Raw genomic sequence first — 22,105 nt, 5'->3', positions numbered from 1 at the left:
ATACCCAGGAACCACTGGCTCCTAAATGTGGGAGCCAAATTACATTTTTAGTTGCCAAATTTAAAATACATATAAATTATAATAAAAAAGACTTGGAGAAGATGAGACGCAGGTCTCAGTAGTGAGCCAGCTCTACATATAGGAGAATACAGCACCACATAACTCTTACAACCAGTGACATCTGTCATGTAGACCTTCTCTTTCCTCCTCCATTTGACCCAGACCACCATGACTAATTCTTTAAGCCACATCTCATCTCTACATAGTCACGTTCGATTTCTCAATTTTTCCATCAACCTCCCCATCCTGGTGTCCAGACAATGTCATCCTGCTGCCACTCCCAATACTGTGCTCCCCAATGTCCCAGGAACTATACTGCTGAAAAAACAGCGACCGCAGTAGACATAGCTGAGGTAATTTATCAAACTGGTGTAAAGTAGAAATGGCTTAGTTGCCTATAGCAACCAATCAGATTCCACTTTTCAAAGGAGCTGTGAAAAAAGAAAGGTGGAATCTGATTGGTTGCGATGGAAAACTAAGCCAGTTCTACTTTACACCAGTTTGATAAATGATCCCAAATGTCCCTATAGTGTCTACAGCAATTATATTGCCCCCTAGAGTACCCCCAGTTATAATAATAATAATAACACCACACCCCCATATTGTTCTCCAGATAATAATGCCTGTATAGTGTCCCCAAAAATAATCTTCCCTAATATGCCCATGTAATAGAAATGCCCCTACAATTCCTCCCCAATGGCAACGTCCCTCACACTGCCACCACATAGTAATTTGCCCCCAGATTGTCCCTATATAGCAGGGGTGCACAACCTGCGGCCCTTGATACCTTTGTTTACGGCACCCAACCATCTGGTAACAGACATGTATGTCTATGTCTTGTGGCTACACAAATGTATCTTTCGTGTATTCTCCCATTAGATGGGAATCCTGGAACTGTAACTAAACATTAATGGTATGTACTGTATGTACAATATGCCATAAATACAGTATTTCAGTTGTTAAAATCCCTTAAAATTTTATTTTCGGACCTTATCAAAGCTCAGTCTGACAATGTGGCCCCCAACCAGAAAACATTGTGGACCTCTGCTATATAGTAATATGTCCTCCTGTGACGTAATGTCCCCTAAAGTTGGCGCACACCAAAAAAAAAAAAAAAAAAAAAAAAAAAAAGCTAATATTCACCTGTGTCCTTCGCCAGCATCACTGCTGTCTCACCTGATATCGGATATCCCCTCAGGCCAACACCAGTCTGGGGAACCAAAATCTATACCCAGGCTATAGCTTAGTTAGTGATAGTACATTGAATAACAATATCGTAACTTCATGCTGCACCTCAGTGTGGGAAAGAACATTGGTTTATACCGTCATGAAACACCTCTGGGCCCATATAAATTATATAGCGTGCCCCCAGCAGTCTCCCGTTTTATCCTGACATAGTATTTTTAGATGCTTGGCACCACCACGTTATAAACAATTTTTAAAACATCAGAATAAAAATATACATTTTGATAATTCCAGAATTAGCTCTATGAATTGTAAATTATGGAATGTCTGCCACACCCAAAATTCTCCTTTCTGTTCAAAAATTACTGAAATGAACTAGTTAATTTGCATAAAGGATTAAAGTTCTTTTTTCAAAAATGAAGATGCTCTGAATGTCCAGATATCTGTACAACCCTTGGTATATGCCCTACTGACTGCCCTGGGAGTTGTTTGGTAAGAATAAATAATCGGACAGACTAACCAGCTAAACAATGCCCTTCCAAATAATACAAAAGGCACACACACAAAAAAAAAAAAAAAAAAAAAAAAAAAAAAACACAAGTTGGTTTATTAGTTAAATAACTTTTTTTTTTAACCAACTGAAATAAATTCTAGTTACAACGTAAAAAAGTCAAAATAAGTGTATTTTAAACCTTGTTAAATCCAACGAACAAAATATAGAAATAAAAAGTGCATATCACAGAGGAACATTTTAAAAGGTTTATGGAAAAGTATAAAACAGTTAGTGTTTACAACACATACTTGACTGATTTGGCTTTTTTCATGCATGCAATGAAATTAAGTTCTGATCATTACGGGAAAGTCGGTATGTCGATTTCGACTTGCAAACCCTAGGACTTCTCTCATAATAGCAAATAAAAATTCATGGTTGCTCGCCTCATACAGAGCTCTCTGATACCACTGTTTGCGTGCATTGTTCTCCACAGTGTAAATCCTTGGTTTGAACAAAGGATGACACATCTTTGTTTCGTGTCTCACCATGGCCTGTACACGTCTAAAGTTGTTGTTGTGATCCAATACAGCTAACTGGGTTCTTGCCACTAGGTCTTCGACAAAAAAAGGATCTCTTTTGGGTTGGTATTTGGACATAGCACCATGATAACCCTCAAGCTCGGCACTACTGCAGAAATTAGACACGTGCCTGAGGTCTTGCTGAAGCTTCTTATTGAGCACTAATGTCTTAAGGGAGTTGTGTGCTTTGCCACCCTTACAGAGCCATTTCCTACGTTGACGGACAGCCTCGGGAATGTGATCATGGTGACAACGTTCATATCCTTTCTCTGCTTGCCATGAATGGGTGTCCACAACATGATGCAGCAGAGAATTCCATTTCTGCACTAAGACATCTGGTTGCCCGTCGCAGGTACTAGTGCACCACCAAAGGTGTGACTTGACGGAGCTGACCCAAGAGGTTAATGCTGAACAATTTTTTTTACGACTTGCACATGCCACTTTGTTACCCACGGACTTGGCCAATTGCCAAGCATCCACTTTATGAATGATAGAAGAGAATTCCTCTTTTATCATTTTTCTGATGCCCATGTGACGGCCTGTGCATAATACCTTCACATGCAACTTTTGATCAAGAAGGTTCTGAAGGACTTTCTTGCAGGCTATTTTTTCCAATGCAAAAGATGACACTCCTGCCCATGCTTGCTCAATATGAAAACCAAGGACCTTTTTAGATTGTACATCCATCATAGCGTACACGCAGTATTTAGTGCTGTCACTAAGGAGATAACATTTGCTATCACCGGCCAAACAAACAGGATCGGCTGCCACCATTTGAAAGTTTCTTCTTTGCTCTTCTTCCCACTGTTGATTTATAGTGGGAAATAAAAATTGTACCTGGTTCTTGGAGTATGTGAGTTTATTAACGTTCAAAAGTCCCAACAAATTGAATAAATGTTGTGCTTTTGCAAAAGACGTCCCACTGCATAGTATTGCAGAAGACAGAAGGAGATTCCCTGCTGGCATATGCCCAATTTTGGGTTGGCTTTCCCATAGACAATAACAATGTTGGTCTACACAGGTTACATATATGCTTATAAAAGAGCCAATACTTTTTTTCTCTATTTTGCTTATTGGTTTCCAACACTGCCCTTGATATTGACAAGGTACTTTATAGATAAGGGCATCAAGGCAGCTTTCAAATACAATGAATTTGAGTTCCTTTACAAGATCACCACGGTCAGGACAGTCAGAAACAAGGGTTGCTTCACTAAGATCTGGATCATAATCATGCATTTCTTTAGTCTCTGTGGAAGACTCTTTGAAAACATGGACATTGGAGTCAAATTCGTGATTTCTACTGAAATGGATGGAATCCATATTCATTGATGAAGCGGTAGAGACTTGCCTTGGCAAAGGACTTTCCTGTTTAAACTGAAGGACACTTGGTGTTGGAGAAACTACCCTAGTTAATTTCTCGGGTTCGCTCTCATCTGTTTGCTCACTTTCGGCATCTGAGTTTTGGGTTTGATATTCATTTGATGGGACAATATACTGTAACACAGGTGACCCTTCATCTTCACAGTTTTCAAGAGGCACTGGTGAAAAGTTAGTAGGTTTTGCTCTCATCCTACACTGTACTCTCTTGTGATACTTTTTGAATTTTGTTTCAGTAGACATATTTCTGCAACCCATTTTGGGATCCGTCTGTGTAAAGCAATCTCTCCTTCCAACATAGAAATCAGTTAACACGCCAATAGATCTCATTGTTGTATCAGCCATAATCCTTTGCCCGCAATGGTAACAAAAGCCATCAGAAGGCCCTGGATCTTCATACACAGTCATCAACATTGGGGTGACTGAATCTTCAAGTCTTTGTCTCTTGAATGGTCGCTTTTGAAAGGCTGGGAGTGCAGGTGATGGAATGATATCAAAGATGGTGGGGACAGCATCTTTTCTTAAAGCCTTTCTCCATCCTTCAGCAACGAGATACGAGCCTGGAGAAAAATGTTTAGAGCACATTCGATATTTGTCAGATTTTTTTCCTTCAAGCACCTTCTCTGCAAATTCATCTAGATCGCCAAAATTTTGGCCTGTTTGTGCTAGCCAACGTTTGATCATCTCTTTGTTTTTAGGAAACACGTGTAGAGTAACACCTTCTTCATGATGTCGTCCACCAGAGGGGCATCCCTTCACCATGCACGCTGGCATTCTGTAAGCAAAGGAAAAAAAACACACCAATATATTATAAAAGCTATTAAATGGGTTAATGTGCTCTAGAATCACATTGGTGTAGCTATACCAGACACTATAAATTCTGTCACCAGGATCAGCCCTGGTAGGGCTCATCATGATGATTAAAACTATACCATTCTTTTGTCTGTAGTGGCAGAGAAGTCAGCTTTTTTACTCGTATGCAAATGAGCAAGTTGGAGCACCAGGAGGCAGGACTGAATCCTTTGAGCACTGCTTTGTGACACCCCTTTGCACACTCCCCCCCACCCCCTTCCCTTGATTGACAGGGCTAGACATGCTGAGGTTAGAGCTGTGTCCTAGCATATACTGTACATATCATATACATTACATACTATAGCTTCACCACACTAAGATCTGCTCAAAAAGCTAATCTACATATTACTGCTTTAGTCACAGTTACAATACATGATTATAAAGATACCAGCCGCTTTAAAGACAGTCTGTCACCACCTTTATGATGCCATTGCCGATTCAGCACGGTCTCTCTTACGGGTGTGATTAAAGTCATTTTTAAGTAATGTAACTACTGCTGATGACTGGCTATCCTGCCATTACTGTGTATAGGGAGAGAGCTGTCAATCATTGGCAAGTGGACGGGGTTGCCAGAGCTATGCCCTGAATATGAGGGCTGCTTTCTCATAGCGGGATTTCTGCTCGGAATGATTTGACATCTTCATTTGTACTATTCTGGGTATGAATTTGATTATTCACCCCCCCAAACTAAATTGAAAACAATCATTTATGGCGACAGTCAGTGGTTAACACCAATAAGTACATGATTTGCATCACATTTACTGTTTTACACTCTTTTGTAAGCATTTTATGCCAAATCTGACAAGGGTTGTGGCCCCATGAGAAAGGGGCGTGGCTTTGCAGGGAAAGGGTGTGGCCTAAATGCAGCTTTGTGCGCCAACATTTTGTGCATTTTCTAGAGTGAAACTACGCCAACTTATGGGTGGAGGAAGCTTAGACTTGACACATTTTGGCACACAAATGGAATTGTAGCATAAATCTGGTTCAGGACTCATGATACTCCAAATTTACAAAAGGTCCATGCACCAGAACAACAAATGTGTCTAATATTAAGGGTACTTTCACACTTGCGTCATCGGAACTGCCCGCCGGATCCGCCGCTGACTGAAAGCATTTGTGAGACGGATCCGGATGTGGATCCGTCTCACAAATGCATTGCAAGGACGGATCCGTCTCTCCACTTGTCATGCGGACTGACGGATCCGTCTTGAACATTTTTTCAAATTTTTTACCGATCTGCGCATGCGCATGCCGGAACGACGGATCCGGCATTCCGAATGCCGGATCCGGCACTAATACATTCCTATGGAAAAAAATGCTGGATCCGGCGTTCAGGCAAGTCTTCCGTTTTTTTCGCCGGAGAGAAAACCGTAGCATGCTGCGGTTTTCTCTTTTGCCTGATCAGTCAAAACGACTGAACTGAAGACATCCTGATGCATCCTGGACGGATTACTCTCCATTCAGAATGCATGGGGATATGCCTGATCAGTTCTTTTCCAGTATAGAGCCCCGAGGATGGAACTCTATGCCGGAAAAGAACTAAGACTGTGATTTCTTAGTGCAATGTGCGACACTATTAGAAAATCTGCCTCATTGTCTTTTCTCACTTTTCCATCTGTCAGAAATGTATTAGATCTACCTCTCTAGCGCTAAGTGTTCTCACTATTACTGGAAGGTGTAACAGGTATGGCTAGAGAAGCGGTCAGCAGGATAGGGCCAGTACAACTTATTTGCTGCCATGATCTGAATTATGGTAAATGCCTGGGTTGTGGTGTCAATAACCAGCCTATGTAGGTGATGAGGGGTGATACCAGCACTCACCTTATTACTCACTTCTAGAAAATAAATCCATATGTGACAATCGGAGAGCAAATATGCTGTCTGATTGATGCAGACGTATTCCAGCGGTATCATATAATCTGCGCCAAACACTTGCACCACACAGACCGTCCGAAATCAAGACTTAGTTATTGCATTATATTAGGTGTTTATAATTTTTTATTAGAATTGTATAACACCCAATATTTTGCATTGCAACTTCTCACATCTTACAGTTTATAGCAGATTTTATTTTGCTTTGCATACGGACTGTGCTAAAGTACAAATTTTTGTTGCAAATTAGTTGTCACACAATTTTTGCTTATAGTCACTGTTTGCTTTAAAGGGAACCTGTCACCTGCAAAACGCATATAAAACTGACCACAGTACCTTACAGTATCCCCCAGTGTGTTGCTAATCATGTTTTTCTTTCCTCATTGTGTTTCTTCATACTTGTTAAAAACGCTGTTTTAATGTTGGTTGGCGCTGTCTCCGAGTCAGGCAGCGTACCGCGCATGCGCTAGAAGAGTGCGATCCCGGCATCACATCCATCTAATTGTAGAGAGGAGGGCTAAGGGGAGGGCTTAGCTTTACTTGAAGCAAGGAGGCCGCTGCCCCCTTGACTTCAAGCCTGGCTCGGAGACAGCGCCAACCGACGTATGAAGAAACACAAAGAGGAAAGAAAAACATGATTAGCAACACACTGGGGGATCCTGTAAGGTACTGTGGTCGGTTTTACATGCGTTTTGCAGGTGACAGGTTCCCTTTAACACATTTATGGATGACGGAAAAATAATCCATGGCCTTGGGTTTCAGTGTTTCTGAGAACACACGCTCTGGCTGATGCACACACTTGTGGTATATACAGTATATGATTTTTTACATTGTTTTTGTGTTTAAACATCTGCTTGGATGGGAGTTTTTGAAATGTTTCCTGTTTGTCAAAAACTCACATGAAGGTGGACATGGCTGTCTGCTTTCAGGAAATGTAAAGATTTTGGTAGCGCACTTACTATTCAAGGCATCTAACCCTGTATTTTATAGGTTACTCTTTTTTAAATTTCCAGCTTAAAGGGTTTGCCACTAAAAACACTTATCCCCTATCAGGGGAGGGAATAAGTGTGTGACCACTGGTGCTGATCACAAGAAGGGGGTCCGCAAGTGTCGCTGATGCCTGTTGAGAATGGAGTAGTGGTGCGTATACGTGACCGCCACTCCATTCACATCTACGGGACTGCCAAGTACAGCGCAGGCTTTTGGTGACTATATTCTGAAAGGCTCGTCCTTGTGTTTCAGTTTGCACAATGCAGATATTAACATGTCTTTCAGTGGTCTGTCATCAGGAAAAATAAATAAAATAAAACCAAAAAATACTTATGTCTATATGGACATAGATTTACAAAAATGTCTAAATCAGAAGTTTCAACAACTATCCACATTTCATTTCAGCCACGGAGAAAACAAGTGTCCTGATTATAAGCAGGGGGGATTAAATATGCAACTCTGCAGAGGGAAAAAAAACAACATATTTTTCACATTTCTATGAAGGAAACTGCCCATACCTACAGCATGCTACATTTAACATAAAAACAACACTGACCCCAAAAAATGCTAGAAAACTGCATTAAGCTAAAAACATCACTGACCCTATAAAAAAAAAGACGCACAAACCAAATATTTTACTAAAACACCTGGCCATGGCATACTACAGTTAAAAAAAAGAAAATACTAGGGAAATCACAACACCAAAATGTTCCTGTATCCCCGTCCTCCACAGCAAGCACTTCAAGTCATGACATACTATACATATCCTTGGCAGTGAAAGGTTAAAAGAGAAAAAAGAAATCCAACCCACCTCCCCCCCTAAAAAAAAATAAAAATAAAAAAATAACGCAAACCTACCCTTTTTACACAATGATTTCTTTGAGCCAATGGAAACTGAATCTGTTCAGAGAGGGGGAAAAAGAAAAAGACATTTGATCTTGTATTTTTGTAATGTGAGCTCGGAAAGGTTATGTGACCTAGCTCTTGTACGAATTAGGCTAGTTTCACACTAGCGTTTGTGAGATCCGGCATTGCCGGAAGCTACATGGATGCTGTCCGGCCACACTAACAGGGACCGGAGAAAATCCGGCTGAAACCCAGCAAATATGCTGAGAATAGGCAGGGCAAATACCGCTGTGCGCAACAGCCTGCCGGATCTCCTGGACGCTAGTGTGAAAGTAGCCCGAGGCGGCGGCGCTTGTGTTGTCAGTATAGTTTATTTGTAGCTACTCTAGTTGCCTTACGCTTTATGTCAACTAACCTAGTGTAACGGTGATGAGCGCGGTCTTGTAGTAATGTACACAGGGATGGACAGGATGAAGAGAACAGAGAAAAATCAGGGCTGCCAGGACATGGTGGAGCTAAAAAGGAAGGACAGAATTGTATATATTTTTTTTAAGTGTTTCATTGTACTAAAGTACTAAAACTAAAAAAAAATCCTTATTCCATAAGTCTATCACTTACTGGATGCTTTGCTGTAGTCCTCATAAAATCACGCTGAGCACTGGATCCTTGTGTTCGCTCGCTGAGGGCTCTCCCGCTCGCTGAGGGCTTTTTCTCTATACTGTGCACTGGGGGAAAGCAGCAGCATGGAGGACTGCAGCCAGGGCCCGCTGTGGGTGATAAAATGTGATTTTATGGAAACCACAGAAAGACATCCAGTAAGTGATACAATGAAGGAATAAGGGTCTCTGTCTCTACTTTAAAGGGGCTGCCCTGGAGTTACTGAGGCAGTGTAGCTTGTTCTGCTATGCTGTTTGCGTAGCTGCCCTTTGCTACAATGGGAACGGGGGAGATTGGACAACCCCTTTAAGCCGCCCTCAGATCTGGCACCGTGCGGGATAAAGAACATGGCATTTTATTAGTCTGGACCTGGCAATTTTTTATATTTTTGCCTCACGAATAACTTACACCTTATTCTATTGTAATAGGAGTCCTAAGATGGCCGGCCTGGGAACCTTCACAAGGCCCCCAGCTGCCAAGAGAATCGCTTTGCCCCCTGCAAATGGGGGAGGTGACTGGAGGAGTGAGGGAGGGCCCTTCCTTTGTCCTACCGCTCACATACCATGGTCGCTAATGACAGTGGCATCTGAGGGGTTAACCCACCAGGCTCAGAGATGTCTCCGCTCCTGGCCGATGCAGCCGGTTCTGAGCCACACTCCATACGCACTGATAACATACAGTTATATTTATTTGCGCAAAGGAGTTAAACAGTATTTAAAAAATTAATTGTAGAATTAAATATACAATTGGTATAAGTGTCCGTATAAGTGAATTTTAAACCTGGAAATGGACCCTTTTTTTTTTTTTTTTTAAATCGCTTTTATTAATTTTTATTTAAAAAGCATAAATGTATACACCCTCTGATAACCGGGTGTCCAAAATAATAATAGGACAAGATGTTGCCCAGCTACCACGTGAATTGGTGAAAGAAGAATAGATAACTAACAAGATAATTAAGGTATATATAAATTCCCAGGGCGTTGGTAACTTTTTATTGAGGTTGGGAGTTGGGTAGAGAGTGGGGCACATGAATAGGGGTATTAGGGATGATTCTCTCTGGGAATTTATATATACCTTAATTATCTTGTTAGTTATCTATTCTTCTTTCACCAATTCACGGTGGTAGCTGGGCAACATCTTGTCCTATTATTATTTTGGACACCCGGTTATCAGAGGGTGTATACATTTATGCTTTTTAAATAAAAATTAATAAAAGCGATTTTTTTTAAAAAAAGGGTCAATTTCCAGGTTTAAAAGTTAAACAGTATTTCCCTATTAAAATGTTCTTAATAAAAGCAAAATCCAAATCTACTGACCCCTCGCCCTTCTTTAGCGGCGTGCAGATTGCTCCTTATGGTATATAAGATGCAGAGTCCAGGCTGCTGTGAGTTCGAGTGCATTTGCACACAGGGACGTCTCTGATGGTTACCTGTATAAACAGGAGAAATGACCATAACTAAGGCTCACGCTCACAGCCGCATCCTTGACAAACAGAGCTTCTGGGTGCATTGCATTTTTTCCTTACTCCCATCAACAGAAAGGGCGATTCCGATCCGCAAAAATGGACACGAATAAGACCTGCGTTGAGATTCTAGGGTCGGGCACACGGATTCATGAAAAATCCAGATTTGTGAATAGCCTCATTCATTTATATGGGTCTTAGTTTTGTCCATTTTAAAAATGGATAGAAAAATCTGTAAGAACACAGTGGTCGTGTGCCTTGGGCCTTACTCCTAGAAGCCTGCCTGAGGAACTCACAGCCCGAGGCTACACGAGGACAGGGAGCGATGTCCAGCGCAACCCGAAATCTGTGATATTATTATAGCCCAGTGTACCCGGCCTCACCCCTCATGCTGTGATACGCCCATTTTATTGGTGGTCACATAATGTGCACTGCATTGACTCACACACAATTTCACTCCCACTCCATGCCCAAGTTTATGCAGCCCCTGCCTCCCCAATATGGACGACGCCAGGTCTTTTTGGCCTCCAATGGGACTGGTTTATGTATGAATTACCACTATCCCTGCAGGTGAGCACCATGCTGAGAAGACTGGTGACTACCATGTCTTTACATGTGACTGCAGTATCAAAGGGGTTGTGCAGAGGGGGCTATACTGATGACTGACCTATTCTCAGGATAGGCCCTCACTATCAGATCGGCGGGGGGCCGATCAGCTGTTTGATGTCTCGCTTGCAGTGCTCGTCTAACTTCACTTGAATGGTATGCGCATCGCAGCCTCGGGTACAGGGAGTCGGACCTTCGCCGATCCGATATTGATGACCTATCCTGAGGATAGGTCATGAATTTAAACCCCCTGCACAACCCCTTTAAAGGATTTGTCTTTTAGAATGTGGCCCTGTTGGGGCCATCAATGGAAAAAAAAAAGACAGCTCAAGTCTGCAAGCATGGGTCTCCATTTCAGAGAGGAAGAACCACTCCACGGCAAGCATGTCCCAACAGTCCATATGGACAAGGGTCTTCATCATGAGACACCCCTTTAAGCTGGCCATACCCTCAGCTGAACATTGTATGAAATGGCCAAACGCAAATATTTTGGCTATTTATCACGTTAAAATGTTACCAGAAAGATTTTTCATGACCAACCTCTGCCAAGAAAGTGATTGGTCATGTTGGATCAGGCAGGAGATCGCACGTCCAGCATGACTGGTCAATCACTGTCAATCGTTCTCCACTTTTTTTCTAAATATATATTTTTTTTCTTATGTCCTTGATCTGCTATTTCCATACTTACCAACTCTCCTGAAACCCTGAAAAAAGGGGAGACCTCCTGGACGAGAAGGCAAATCTCCCGCAAAGAACATCCATGAGCTCCAAGGCCAATTTCACACGAGCACACTCAGTATATTTCCCGTCCTGAATGCTACTCCTATGACATGGACCTACGGCATTATAATGATTTATAATGCTGTGTGTTCCTGTCCAACTTCAACTCTAATGAACTGTACTCACATAATCAGAGGTCACAATAACGCAATTTTACTCCCTGGAAAACGTCTAAGGCGTACCAATACGGCTTAAACTTTCCCCCCACATTCATCAGTACAGCGATGCTGCCTGTGCCTGAAATAACCAATAACGTGCGCCAGAGCTATACAGGTCCTGCTACAGGGGAAGTCGGCGGGAGCTGGCAGAAGGAGGGGCCGGCTCCAGGGGTGGCTGTTGTAAGGAGATCTGGGCACGCTGCCCATGGACCCTGAGAAACATGACAGGGTCGCAGGAGAGATAAGGAGCCGCAGACTCATGTGACTGGTCTAAGAGAAGAGCTGCCCCCGGTCCTGTAACCCCCCCCCCCCCCCCCCGGCCGTGAAAAGCAGCACGACCTGTCAGTCTTCAAGTGATTCCCCCCTCCCCCAATCATGGTTCTGTCCAGTCTCCCAGTTCTCTGCTCCCCCTCCTCCTGTCGCCCCCACTAGTGACCCTGCTCCACCCTCATACTTTGTCACCCCACTAGTGACCCTGCTCCACCCTCATACTTTGTCACCCCACTAGTGACCCTGCTCCACCTCCTACTCCTGTCACCCCACTAGTGACCCTGCTCCCCCCTCCTCCTGTCACCCCACTAGTGACCCTGCTCCCCCTCCTCCTGTCGCCCCACTAGTGACCCTGCTCCCCCCTCATACTTTGTCACCCCACTAGTGACCCTGCTCCACCTCCTACTCCTGTCACCCCACTAGTGACCCTGCCCCCCCTCCTACTCCTGTCACCCCACTAGTGACCCTGCTCCCCCCTCCTCCTGTCACCCCACTAGTGACCCTGCTCCCCCTCCTCCTGTCGCCCCACTAGTGACCCTGCTCCCCCTCCTCCTGTCGCCCCACTAGTGACCCTGCTCCCCCCTCATACTCTTGTCACCCCCCTAGTGACCCTGTTCCACCTCCTCCTGTCAACTCCACTAGTGACCCTGGCCCCCCTTCCTCCTGTCGCCCCACTAGTAACCCTGCCCCCCCTCCTCCTGTCACCCCACTAGTGACCCTGCTCCTCCTCCTCCTGTCACTCCACCAGTTGAGAGACACAGGGCATACACTAGGCTGCACAGTTAATGGGGAGACATATGATGCGGGGATAACTTTGGGCACCATGGGCTTTATTAATTAAATTCGAACCCCTGCACGAGAGCTTCCGGGTATTTTATGGTTGCTATGGCAACTGCATCTCCCAGCATGCACCTTGTGTCCTCCACCCCCAGGTGCCAGAATGTGAATCCCTCCTTCCTTTTATCAAAACTGGTGTAAAGAAAAACTGGCTTAGTTGCCCATAGCAACCAATCAGATTCCACCTTTCATTTTCCAAAGGAGCTCAGAAAAATAAAAGGAGGAATCTGATTGGTTGCTATGGGCAACTAAGCCATTTTTATCTTTACACCAGTTGTGATAAATCTCCCCCAGTGTATCAGGGAATTGCTACTCATGCCACTCTGCCCCCAGGTTGGAGCCTCCCATACATTGTTTATACACCACTGTACACATTGCCAGAGGGAAATCTGCGGTAACGCTTCCCGCAGGAGTCCCACCACTGCGGCCATTGTACTTACTCGGTGTCGCCGCCACCATGAGATTTACAGCAGTTCTCCACACACCGCCCCGGTGCACGACGGGAGCGGCTCTCCCTACAGGCCACGTCATCGCCCAGTGCTTGGAGCAATGCTCGCCGGTAGTTGTAGTCCAGACGTTCCTCGCATCCCAATGCAGTAGACGGCGCCGCGGACGCATTGCATGCCGGGAAGTGTAGTTTTATCTGGGTCTCTGCCGCAGTTTGGTTGGAGGCCGTACGGTAGACAGCTTGTCCGTTTCTCAGCGTTTATTCCCAGCTATTGGCTCTCTATGGAGTGACAGGTAAGGGGCTATAACGTGTCAGGTGCTATGCACAGAGCCTGCATGGTGTATGGCGCTGTAATGTTGACAGGTGGCGCCTGACAGCGGAAATGGGAGATGACATTTGATAGAATTATGTGGAGAACTGGTTTCAGGTCCCGGGTTCATTCATCATTTCTTCACATAATGTCCCATGTAAGTCGTGCTGCATGGCCATTGTGTACATGTGGCAACCAGGAGAGGACACAGATGGTTCCTGAAGGGGGCAGCACTGAGGTGGACAACGTTTTGGGGTTCATTACTGTCTTGGAGCTGTCAGTGCATTGGGAGCCAGGAACCAGCTGTTTCTTGGCACCTATTTGTTTTTATCGGATGTGTCCTGTGTGTTCCCTGGAGTCAGACGATGAGCGAGCTTCTGTTTTCAAGTTCGGCGTACAAGGTTTGCGTTATCTGAGAATTCCGTTATGGATTCCGCTAACTTATGGTCCGCGGTAGCGGAGTCCATTACGGAATTCTTAGATACGCCGAACTTGAAAGCACAAGTTCGCTCAACTCTAAACATAACTAGTGTTGATCGAACTCGTGTTTTAAGATCGGCGTCTAAAGTTCGGGTTATCGAAGAATCGCGTTATGGATTCTAAATTCCATTATGGTCCGTGGTAGCAGAATCCATAATGCGATTGTTCGATAACCCGAACTTTCAACTCCAAACTTAAAGGGTACCTGTCACCGAGATTTTGGGTATAGAGCTGTGTTCATGTGCCCTAAACAGTATGTTGCAGATCTTGCAGTGCAAGGGGCTTCTCGGAGCACCCGTCATTTGTATCATGCGATACTCCAGCCACTTCTAGACTCCTTGCCATGCGATGCTGGATGCAGAATAGGACTCTATTTTGTCTTAGACGTTCTCTGCTTTGGACAATACTCACTTGCTAGAAAGGCCTCTTGCTGTCCATACAGCCGTGGATGATTTCTTCATAGATTTCCAAACTGTTAAGAAAGGACACACCCTTCTTGGTGCGGTTTGTACACGGATTAGCCCCGGACTACAGTTGAAGGCAGATCCACCACATGCAAAACTGTTGCAGGAACCTGAGGACTTCTGCCGCAGGTTCTTCAAGTGGAACATACCTCGAAGGATTTGGCCAAAGCTAAATTATTAATACATTCTTAGGCTATTTTCACACATGCAGCAGTGTGATCCGGCAAGCAGTTCCGTCGTGACTGAAAGCATTTGTGAGACGCATCCGGATACGGAACCGTTTCACAAATGCATTGCAAGAACGGATTAGTCTCTCTCCGTCTTGCATTGCAGTATTTTGAATGCCGGATCCGGCACTAATACATTTCCTATGGGGGAAAATGCCGAATCCGGCATTCAGGCAAGTCCACGGTTTTATCTTTTGCCTGATCAGTCAAAAAGACTGAACTGAAGACATCCTGATGCATCCTGAACGGATTTCTCTCCATTCAGAATGCATTAGGATAAAACTGATCAGTTCTTTTCCGGTATAGAGCCCCTAGGACGGAACTCAATGCCGGAAAAGAAAAACGCTAATGTCAAAGCACCCTTAATCCTCATGCACACAACTGTGTCCGTATTGTGGTCTGCAAACCATGCCTCTGCAAAATACGGACTTCTTCCGTGTGCAATCCATATTTTGGCGGGGTATTATTTCTCCTTGGGGAGAGAGCGCCTAAGGCCTCTTTCACACTTGCGTTGTCCGGATCCAGAGTGTACTCCACTTGCCGGAATTACACGCCGGATCCGGAAAAACGCAAGTGTACTGAAAGCATTTGAAGACGGATCCGTCTTCAAAATGCTTTCAGTGTTACTATGGCAGCCAGGACGCTATTAAAGTCCTGGTTGCCATAGTAGTAGTGGGGAGCGGGGGAGCGGCATACTTACAGTCCGTGCGGCTCCCGGGGCGCTCCAGAATGACGTCAGAGCGCCCCATGCGCATGGATGACGTGCCATTTGATCACGTCATCCATGCGCGTGGGGCGCCCTGACGTCACTCTGGAGCGCACGGGAGCCGCACGGACGGTAAGTATGCTGCTCCCCACTACACTTTACCATGGCTGCCAGGACTTTAGCGTCCCGGCAGCCATGGTAACCATTCAGAAAAAGCTAAACGTCGTATCCGGCAATGCGCCGAAACAACGTTTAGCTTAAGGCCGGATCCGGATCAATGCCTTTCAATGGGCATTAATTCCAGATCCGGCCTTGCGACAAGTCTTTAGGATTTTTGGCCGGAGCAAAAAGCGCAGCATGCTGCGGTATTTTCTCCGGCCAAAAAACGTTCCGTTCCGGAACTGAAGACATCCTGAACGGATTTCACTCCATTCAGAATGCATTAGGATAATCCTGATCAGGATTCTTCCGGCATAGAGCCCCGACGACGGAACTCTATTCCGGAAGAAAAGAACGCAGGTGTGAAAGAGCCCTTAGTTGGCTTGAGGAGACTTATAGGCCATACATGCTCTTCTGGAATTCTAGGAAGAAAGCGATGTAAGGCTACTTTCACACTAGCGTTCGATCGGATCCATTCTGAACGGATCCGATCATAATAATGCAGACGGAGGCTCCGTTCAGAACGGATCCGTCTGCATTATTTTTAGCATATAAAAGCTAAGTGTGAAAATAGCCTTGTACGGATCCGTCCAGACTTTCAATGTAAAGTCAATGGGGGACGGATCCACCTGAAGATTGAGCCATATTGTGGCATCTTCAAACGGATCCGTCCCCATTGAATTACATTGTAAGTCTGGACGGATCCGCACGCCTCCGCACGGCCAGGCGGACACCCGAACGCTGCAAGCAGCGTTCAGCTGTCCGCCTGTCCGTGCGGAGGCGAGCGGAGCGGAGGCTGAACGCCGCCAGACTGATGCAGTCTGAGCGGATCCGCTCCATTCAGACTGCATCAGGGCTGGACGGCTGCGTTCGGGTCCGCTCGTGAGCCCCTTCAAACGGAGCTCACGAGCGGACCGACGAACGCTAGTGTGAAAGTAGCCTAAATGAGCTCTTAACAAGCTCTGCCTCTGAGGCCACCAGATGTAAAGCAGCAATCCTATGAGTCTGTGTCGACCCTTTAAATTGTCCTTGAGACATGACTTGGATAATAAATATATCATCTGCAGATAGCTGTTTTGGGGTGATTGCCCCTCGTCAGTGCAGAGCAGAGAGTACTGGCTTAACTGGGTGAGAGCCCAAGTTACGATTTAGGGGGGAACTAACTCTCCTTGTGGAGAGAGCGCCTTAGTCGGCATGAGGAGACTTATAGGCCATACATGCTCTTCTGGAGTTTTGGGAAGAAAGGGATGTAAATGAGCTCTTAACAAGCTCTGCCTCTGAGGCCACCAGATGTAAGGCAGCTATCCTAGAAGTCAATGTTTAACCCTTTAAATAGGCCTTGAGACATGACTCGGATATTACATAGGCCAGCACCTCATCTGCAGACAGCTGTTTAGGGGTGATTGACTCCCCAAGGAGAGATGGTACCCCCCAAATCCTGACTTAGGCCTCTCACCCAGTTAAGCCAGTATGCTTTGCTCTGCACTGATGAGGGGCAATCACCCGGAAACAGCTGTCTGCAGATGAGATCCTGGCTTATTTAATACCCGAGTCATCTCTCAAGGCCTATTTAAAGGGTTGAACATTGACTTATAGGATAGCTGCCTTCCATCTGGTGGCCTCAGAGGCAGAGCTTGTAAAGAGCTAATCTGCATCCCTTTCTATTTGTATTTTCCTCGCTACCATTACTAGAAATGACTGTACATGTTCTCTAATTTCAACAGACACTCGCAGATCTGGACAGCACACGGATGATATCTGATGAGCTGCTAGTTGTATTTTTTGCAGTCTCATGCAAATAAATCGGTCCATGTGCAATCTGCAAAAATTTGCAGATCTGACACGGATGTAAAATATGGTCGTGTCCGTAGAGTAAGTAGGGGTAGGTTAATCTGCTTCCTTTAAAAAATAACGCTAACGTGTATACGCTAGATCAGGCATGCTCAACCTGCGGCCCTCCAGCTGTTGTGAAACTACAACTCCCACAATGCCCTGCTGTAGGCTGATAGCTGTAGGCTGTTCATGCATGCTTGGAGTTGTAGTTTTGCAACAGCTGGAGGGCCGCAGGTTGAGTATGCCTGCGTTAGATGGATAGAAGTCATATTGCCTGCAGATGTTTCTGTAGTAGTCCATCTGATGAGAGTATATGTCTCGCAGTCCAAACTAGAGCAAAGTGTATGGTTTTAGTTTCAGATATCCAAGCCTGGGACAATCCGAATTAATGCAGGAAATGCTGAATGTTTCCGCTGCCTCTGGCTTATTACAGCCTGTGCACAAGCCCTAAAACTACTACTTTTCAAGTATGCCCAGCTAAGAAAATATCTTGACGCTGTTTATTCATTGGGATGTCTTTCAGGTACTAAGTAGTCTTCACCGCAGCATTACCAGCAATGGATGCTCCTTGGCGGCAAGGTGGCAGGGGACGAGCGAGAGGTCGGGGTGTGTCTTTAAATGGTGTTCCAGCCCGTGCTCCAGGGCCTGCATCAGTACCCGTCAGAAATACCGCCCTTTCAAGCGGCCCATGGTCTGGCGCTGGTAGAGGAAACCTTTCCTATGCATCTGTCAGTAAGCCTGGTCATTCAGGGGACATGAAAAGTCAAGTTAGTGGTAAGCGTTGTCTTCTAGCCACTTGCATGGACTCGTTCTTCTGAGCCATTGTGCCTTCATTTATACAAGTATTTACTAAAAGAGCCATGCCGTCCGTCATGTACTGTGTCAGTATTTGTTCACTTCTGTAACCTGTACATTTTCTCTTCAAGCAGAGAACTCTAAAAAGAAGTTTGAAGATATTCAGAAAGCCAACCAGGCAGTGGTAAAGAAACTTGCAGATAATTACAGCTCATCAGATGATGATCAGGACGCTGATGAAGACAGGGAAGGAAAACAGGAAAGGATATTAGATTTAACATTTACCACTTACACAGACCAAACAGGTAAAGATGCCCATGCACCTTCAGTAACTCTCGGCCAAGCATGCATGTGTTTTCAGCGGAGAAAGCTGCTGTCAGACACTTCTGGTGGTGGCTTATGTGCTTGGAAAACAAAAGCATCAGGAGTTGAAATTCAAAGCACTTGGCTATTTATTAAGCTGAAATACGCCTATATTAGGTGTATTTCAGGCGCAGATTGTGGCGCAACAGCTAGTTGTGCCGCAATCTACAACTTCTCCCCGCTCACGCCAGGTCTAAAATTGTGCCCAGGGGAAGGGGCTGGCAGGCCCGCCTAATTCATCAGTTTCCACACCTGTTTCAGGCATAGAAAATGGTCTAAATATAAGATAGATAGGAAGCTGTCTTACATTTAGAACTGGCGGTGGATCTACTGAAGTCTTCGGCGGAACCACCACCAGCTATAGGTCTTTTATTAATTAATACATGAGCACCTTGATCCTTATCTCCCCTAATATCATTTCTCAAGAGTAGAGAGGTCCCTAAAACCATTAGGTTGGCAGCCAGTCCTGCTGAAAACGACTGGTTTGGCCGTCAGTCCCCTAATGTGCATTGGGGCCTTAATTGGTTTCATTCTATCACGGAAAGATCCGATGTCCAAATAACATTCTTCCTTTCACCCCATATCTAATGAATATCTGTGTAATATGCAAAGAATATATCAGCACTCATTGTGGAACTGAAACGAGTAAATACATTGCTGAATCCTCGCTAATTTTCTGGAGTGCTGCAATATACGTTGCATTTGGACATTATAGCCTGGATCAAGGTACCGGGTGCTGGCGCTCACCAGTGAATTTTCCAATGAGCTGCTATGACTCCATTGTTTGCTTGTCTGTCCATTCACGGCTGCACCTGGGATTCTGAAATGTTCATGCAGCCGCAGACAGCAATTTCCATAAGAACAGTACATGAGAGTTACTTTAGTAGTTCTGTAATATTTCTGAGATCTTGCCCCTGAATGGATGGATGGGGCATTCCACATACAAGCAACATTTACATTTTCTTACGCAGTATGAACCATAACGACAATGGCCCACCTTTACTAAGACCCTTGTTACAGAATTCTGGCATAAGTTCTGGTGCCTTCTTTTTGGCACAAAAAATGTAGCTTTCACCTCCTAGAAATAAAGCAAAGCCAAAGCAGTGTGTGCAATGAAATGGAAAAGGCAATAAGAGAACCCTCGAGCTAAAAATCTGACTATCCAAAAATAAGGGCGTACTAAAACATAGCTTTTATTGTCTTATTTAGACAAATTTAATTTTGATTTGTGCCAAAGCGAACAGATGTTTGCCCCTTGCTGGGCACTTTAGCAAAGTGTCTATTTAATGGGGCGGATTTGTAAAATCTCCCAAATTTATTAATGGCATGTGCCAATTTTCTGGAGAAAGCAATGGTGTAAACTTAGACCAGCTTTGTTCTCATTCTTTAGGTCAGTACGATTATAGCAACCCCATATTTCTTCCAGTTTTTATTTTTTATTTTTTTTATTTTCATTGCCATATTCTGACTTTCATAACTATATAGTTATATCTATGGAACTGTGTGAGAGCTCATTCTTTGCAGGGAGATCTATAGGGGGCCATTTATTCTGCTTATATTAGGTGTATTTCAGGAGCAGATTGCGGCACAACAGCTAGTTGCCACAACCCTTGTCGGGCAGCTAAAAAAGTGTCTAAAACATAAAATGAGGTACAAGGCCTGTATGGCATTTTTTTTTTATTCTATTGCATTTTGGTTGTTTCCACTGATACTTTGACCCAGCGCTGTGTATTTGTGTTCTTCTGCTTCGTTATAGGAGCAGAAGAACAAAAATAATGTAAGTGCCGAATTCGGCAAATATCTGACAGGAACAGAGCCTAACAGATGCCATTGACTTTAATGGGATCCATTAGGTTTTTGTTTAGGGGACCCTTTTTTTTAAGCAGAGAAAAAACTTCTGCCTACAGGACTTTTCTATTCGCTATCTTGACGAGCTCTGTGACGTAAGCCCCAAACGGAGCCTCCAAAGCAGATGTGAAAGCAGTCTTACATGTATTATATGACTTTCCAGATTGAAAAGGTTTTTCCCTCTCTTTTCTCTCTTTAAGATGGTGATGCCAGTGAATTAGCTCGCACTAAACAATATGTGAATGAGGCCTTTCAGTCTGGGGCTCTGACTTGCTTGATATGCATTGCATCAGTGAAGAGGAATCAAGCTGTGAGTATCAAGCTGCGAAAAGTTTCTAAAATACATATTTATGCCTGGAAATCGTGACATTGGGCATCATAATTTCAAGTGCTGTCAAGATGATTTTTATGATGTCAAGTATCATCTGCAAGTCCAGGTTTTATTGCTTTAGAGCTGGCTGTGCACATTAGATTAATGTGTTTTTTTTTTTTTTTTGGTACATGAAGAAAAGATTTCAGACTTAAAGGGGTATTCCTATCTGGACATTTATGGCTCTGTCGGATATGCTATAAATGTGTGATAGGTGGGATTTGCTCCTATCATGAGAATGGGGCCCTGTCCGGTGCCGACTGGAATGGAGACATTTCTGTACTTGTGAGGTTCTGTCTATTCACTTCTATGGGATTTCCCAAAAATAGCTGAGTAGATGCACATTTTTGAAAGTCCCATAGATGTTAATGGAGAAAACCATGCAAGCGCATCCACCTCTCCATTCCCGGATGAGCAAGACAAGGCCTTGTTCTTGAGATAGGAGTGGGCTACAGAGGCGTGACCCACATGTATAGAACATTTATGGCATATACTGTGTATATGCCATACATGGCCAGATGGGTATACCCCTTTACCTGTCCTGTCCCATAAAAAGGCCGCTTTTACCTAAAACTGTAGAAACAAAATCATGTACAAAGTACTGAATGATTGGGCATAAGCAGCCAACAACTCTATATACATATCATTTCAGATGATGAATAGCTCAAAGTAATACAACATGGCTGACCACTTTCAATTAAAACAAAAGGTGACGGCAGCAGCTCCAGTGTATCCCTTTTATTGGACAAGCCTTATAGAATGCATGCAATAAAAACCAGACAGCTACGTTTCGGCTACATCTTAGCCTTTGTCAAGGCTTGTCCAATAAAAGGGATACACTGGAGATGCTGCTGTCACCTTTTGTTTTATACTATTCGGTGGACCGCTGAGGATCTGTGGTTGTGGTTCGGCTGATGCATTCTGGTGGGGTCGTGGAGGTCTGAGTGTGCTGTTCTACATTTCTGGTTGTGCACTTTCAATCGTTTGTCAGCTATAATGAACATTTGTGACATGTTTACTGTATTTTTAGAGGAGGAAAATACAGTAAGAAAAAAATATTTTTCATCAGACCTCAGAGC

At 44.3% G+C, this 22,105-nt stretch overlaps 2 protein-coding genes across 3 annotated transcripts in view; one reads left to right on the top strand and one right to left on the bottom strand.

Moving 5' to 3' along the window:
* Nucleotides 1–1,990: 1,990 nt before the first annotated feature.
* On the bottom strand, nucleotides 1,991–13,527 carry LOC122937710. The gene is made up of 2 exons (XM_044292739.1): nucleotides 13,464–13,527; nucleotides 1,991–4,468 (listed from the first exon to the last, which is right to left on the bottom strand). Exon 2 carries the CDS (start codon nucleotides 4,465–4,467, stop codon nucleotides 2,083–2,085), a length of 2,385 nt encoding a protein of 794 aa, XP_044148674.1. The 5' UTR covers nucleotide 4,468; nucleotides 13,464–13,527; the 3' UTR covers nucleotides 1,991–2,082.
* A 105-nt stretch (nucleotides 13,528–13,632) lies between these two features.
* NFXL1 (nuclear transcription factor, X-box binding like 1) overlaps nucleotides 13,633–22,105 on the top strand; it is an 87,565-nt gene continuing 79,092 nt past the window's right edge. Inside the window, exons 1-4 of one of the 2 annotated variants that reach the window (XM_044298863.1) lie at nucleotides 13,633–13,764; nucleotides 18,174–18,424; nucleotides 18,580–18,750; nucleotides 20,857–20,966. In XM_044298863.1, the coding sequence (XP_044154798.1) occupies nucleotides 18,208–18,424; nucleotides 18,580–18,750; nucleotides 20,857–20,966 (498 nt within the window). In that variant the 5' untranslated portion in view covers nucleotides 13,633–13,764; nucleotides 18,174–18,207. Of the gene's footprint in view, nucleotides 13,765–18,173; nucleotides 18,425–18,576; nucleotides 18,751–20,856; nucleotides 20,967–22,105 lie in introns of both variants that reach the window. The other variant, XM_044298854.1, reaches the window with a different exon arrangement.

This window comes from Bufo gargarizans, chromosome 1, assembly GCF_014858855.1.
Source record: "Bufo gargarizans isolate SCDJY-AF-19 chromosome 1, ASM1485885v1, whole genome shotgun sequence".
NCBI classification, from domain to species: domain Eukaryota; kingdom Metazoa; phylum Chordata; class Amphibia; order Anura; family Bufonidae; genus Bufo; species Bufo gargarizans.
Note: the sequence above shows the minus strand (reverse complement) of the source record. Positions and strands in the feature narration are given on the sequence as shown.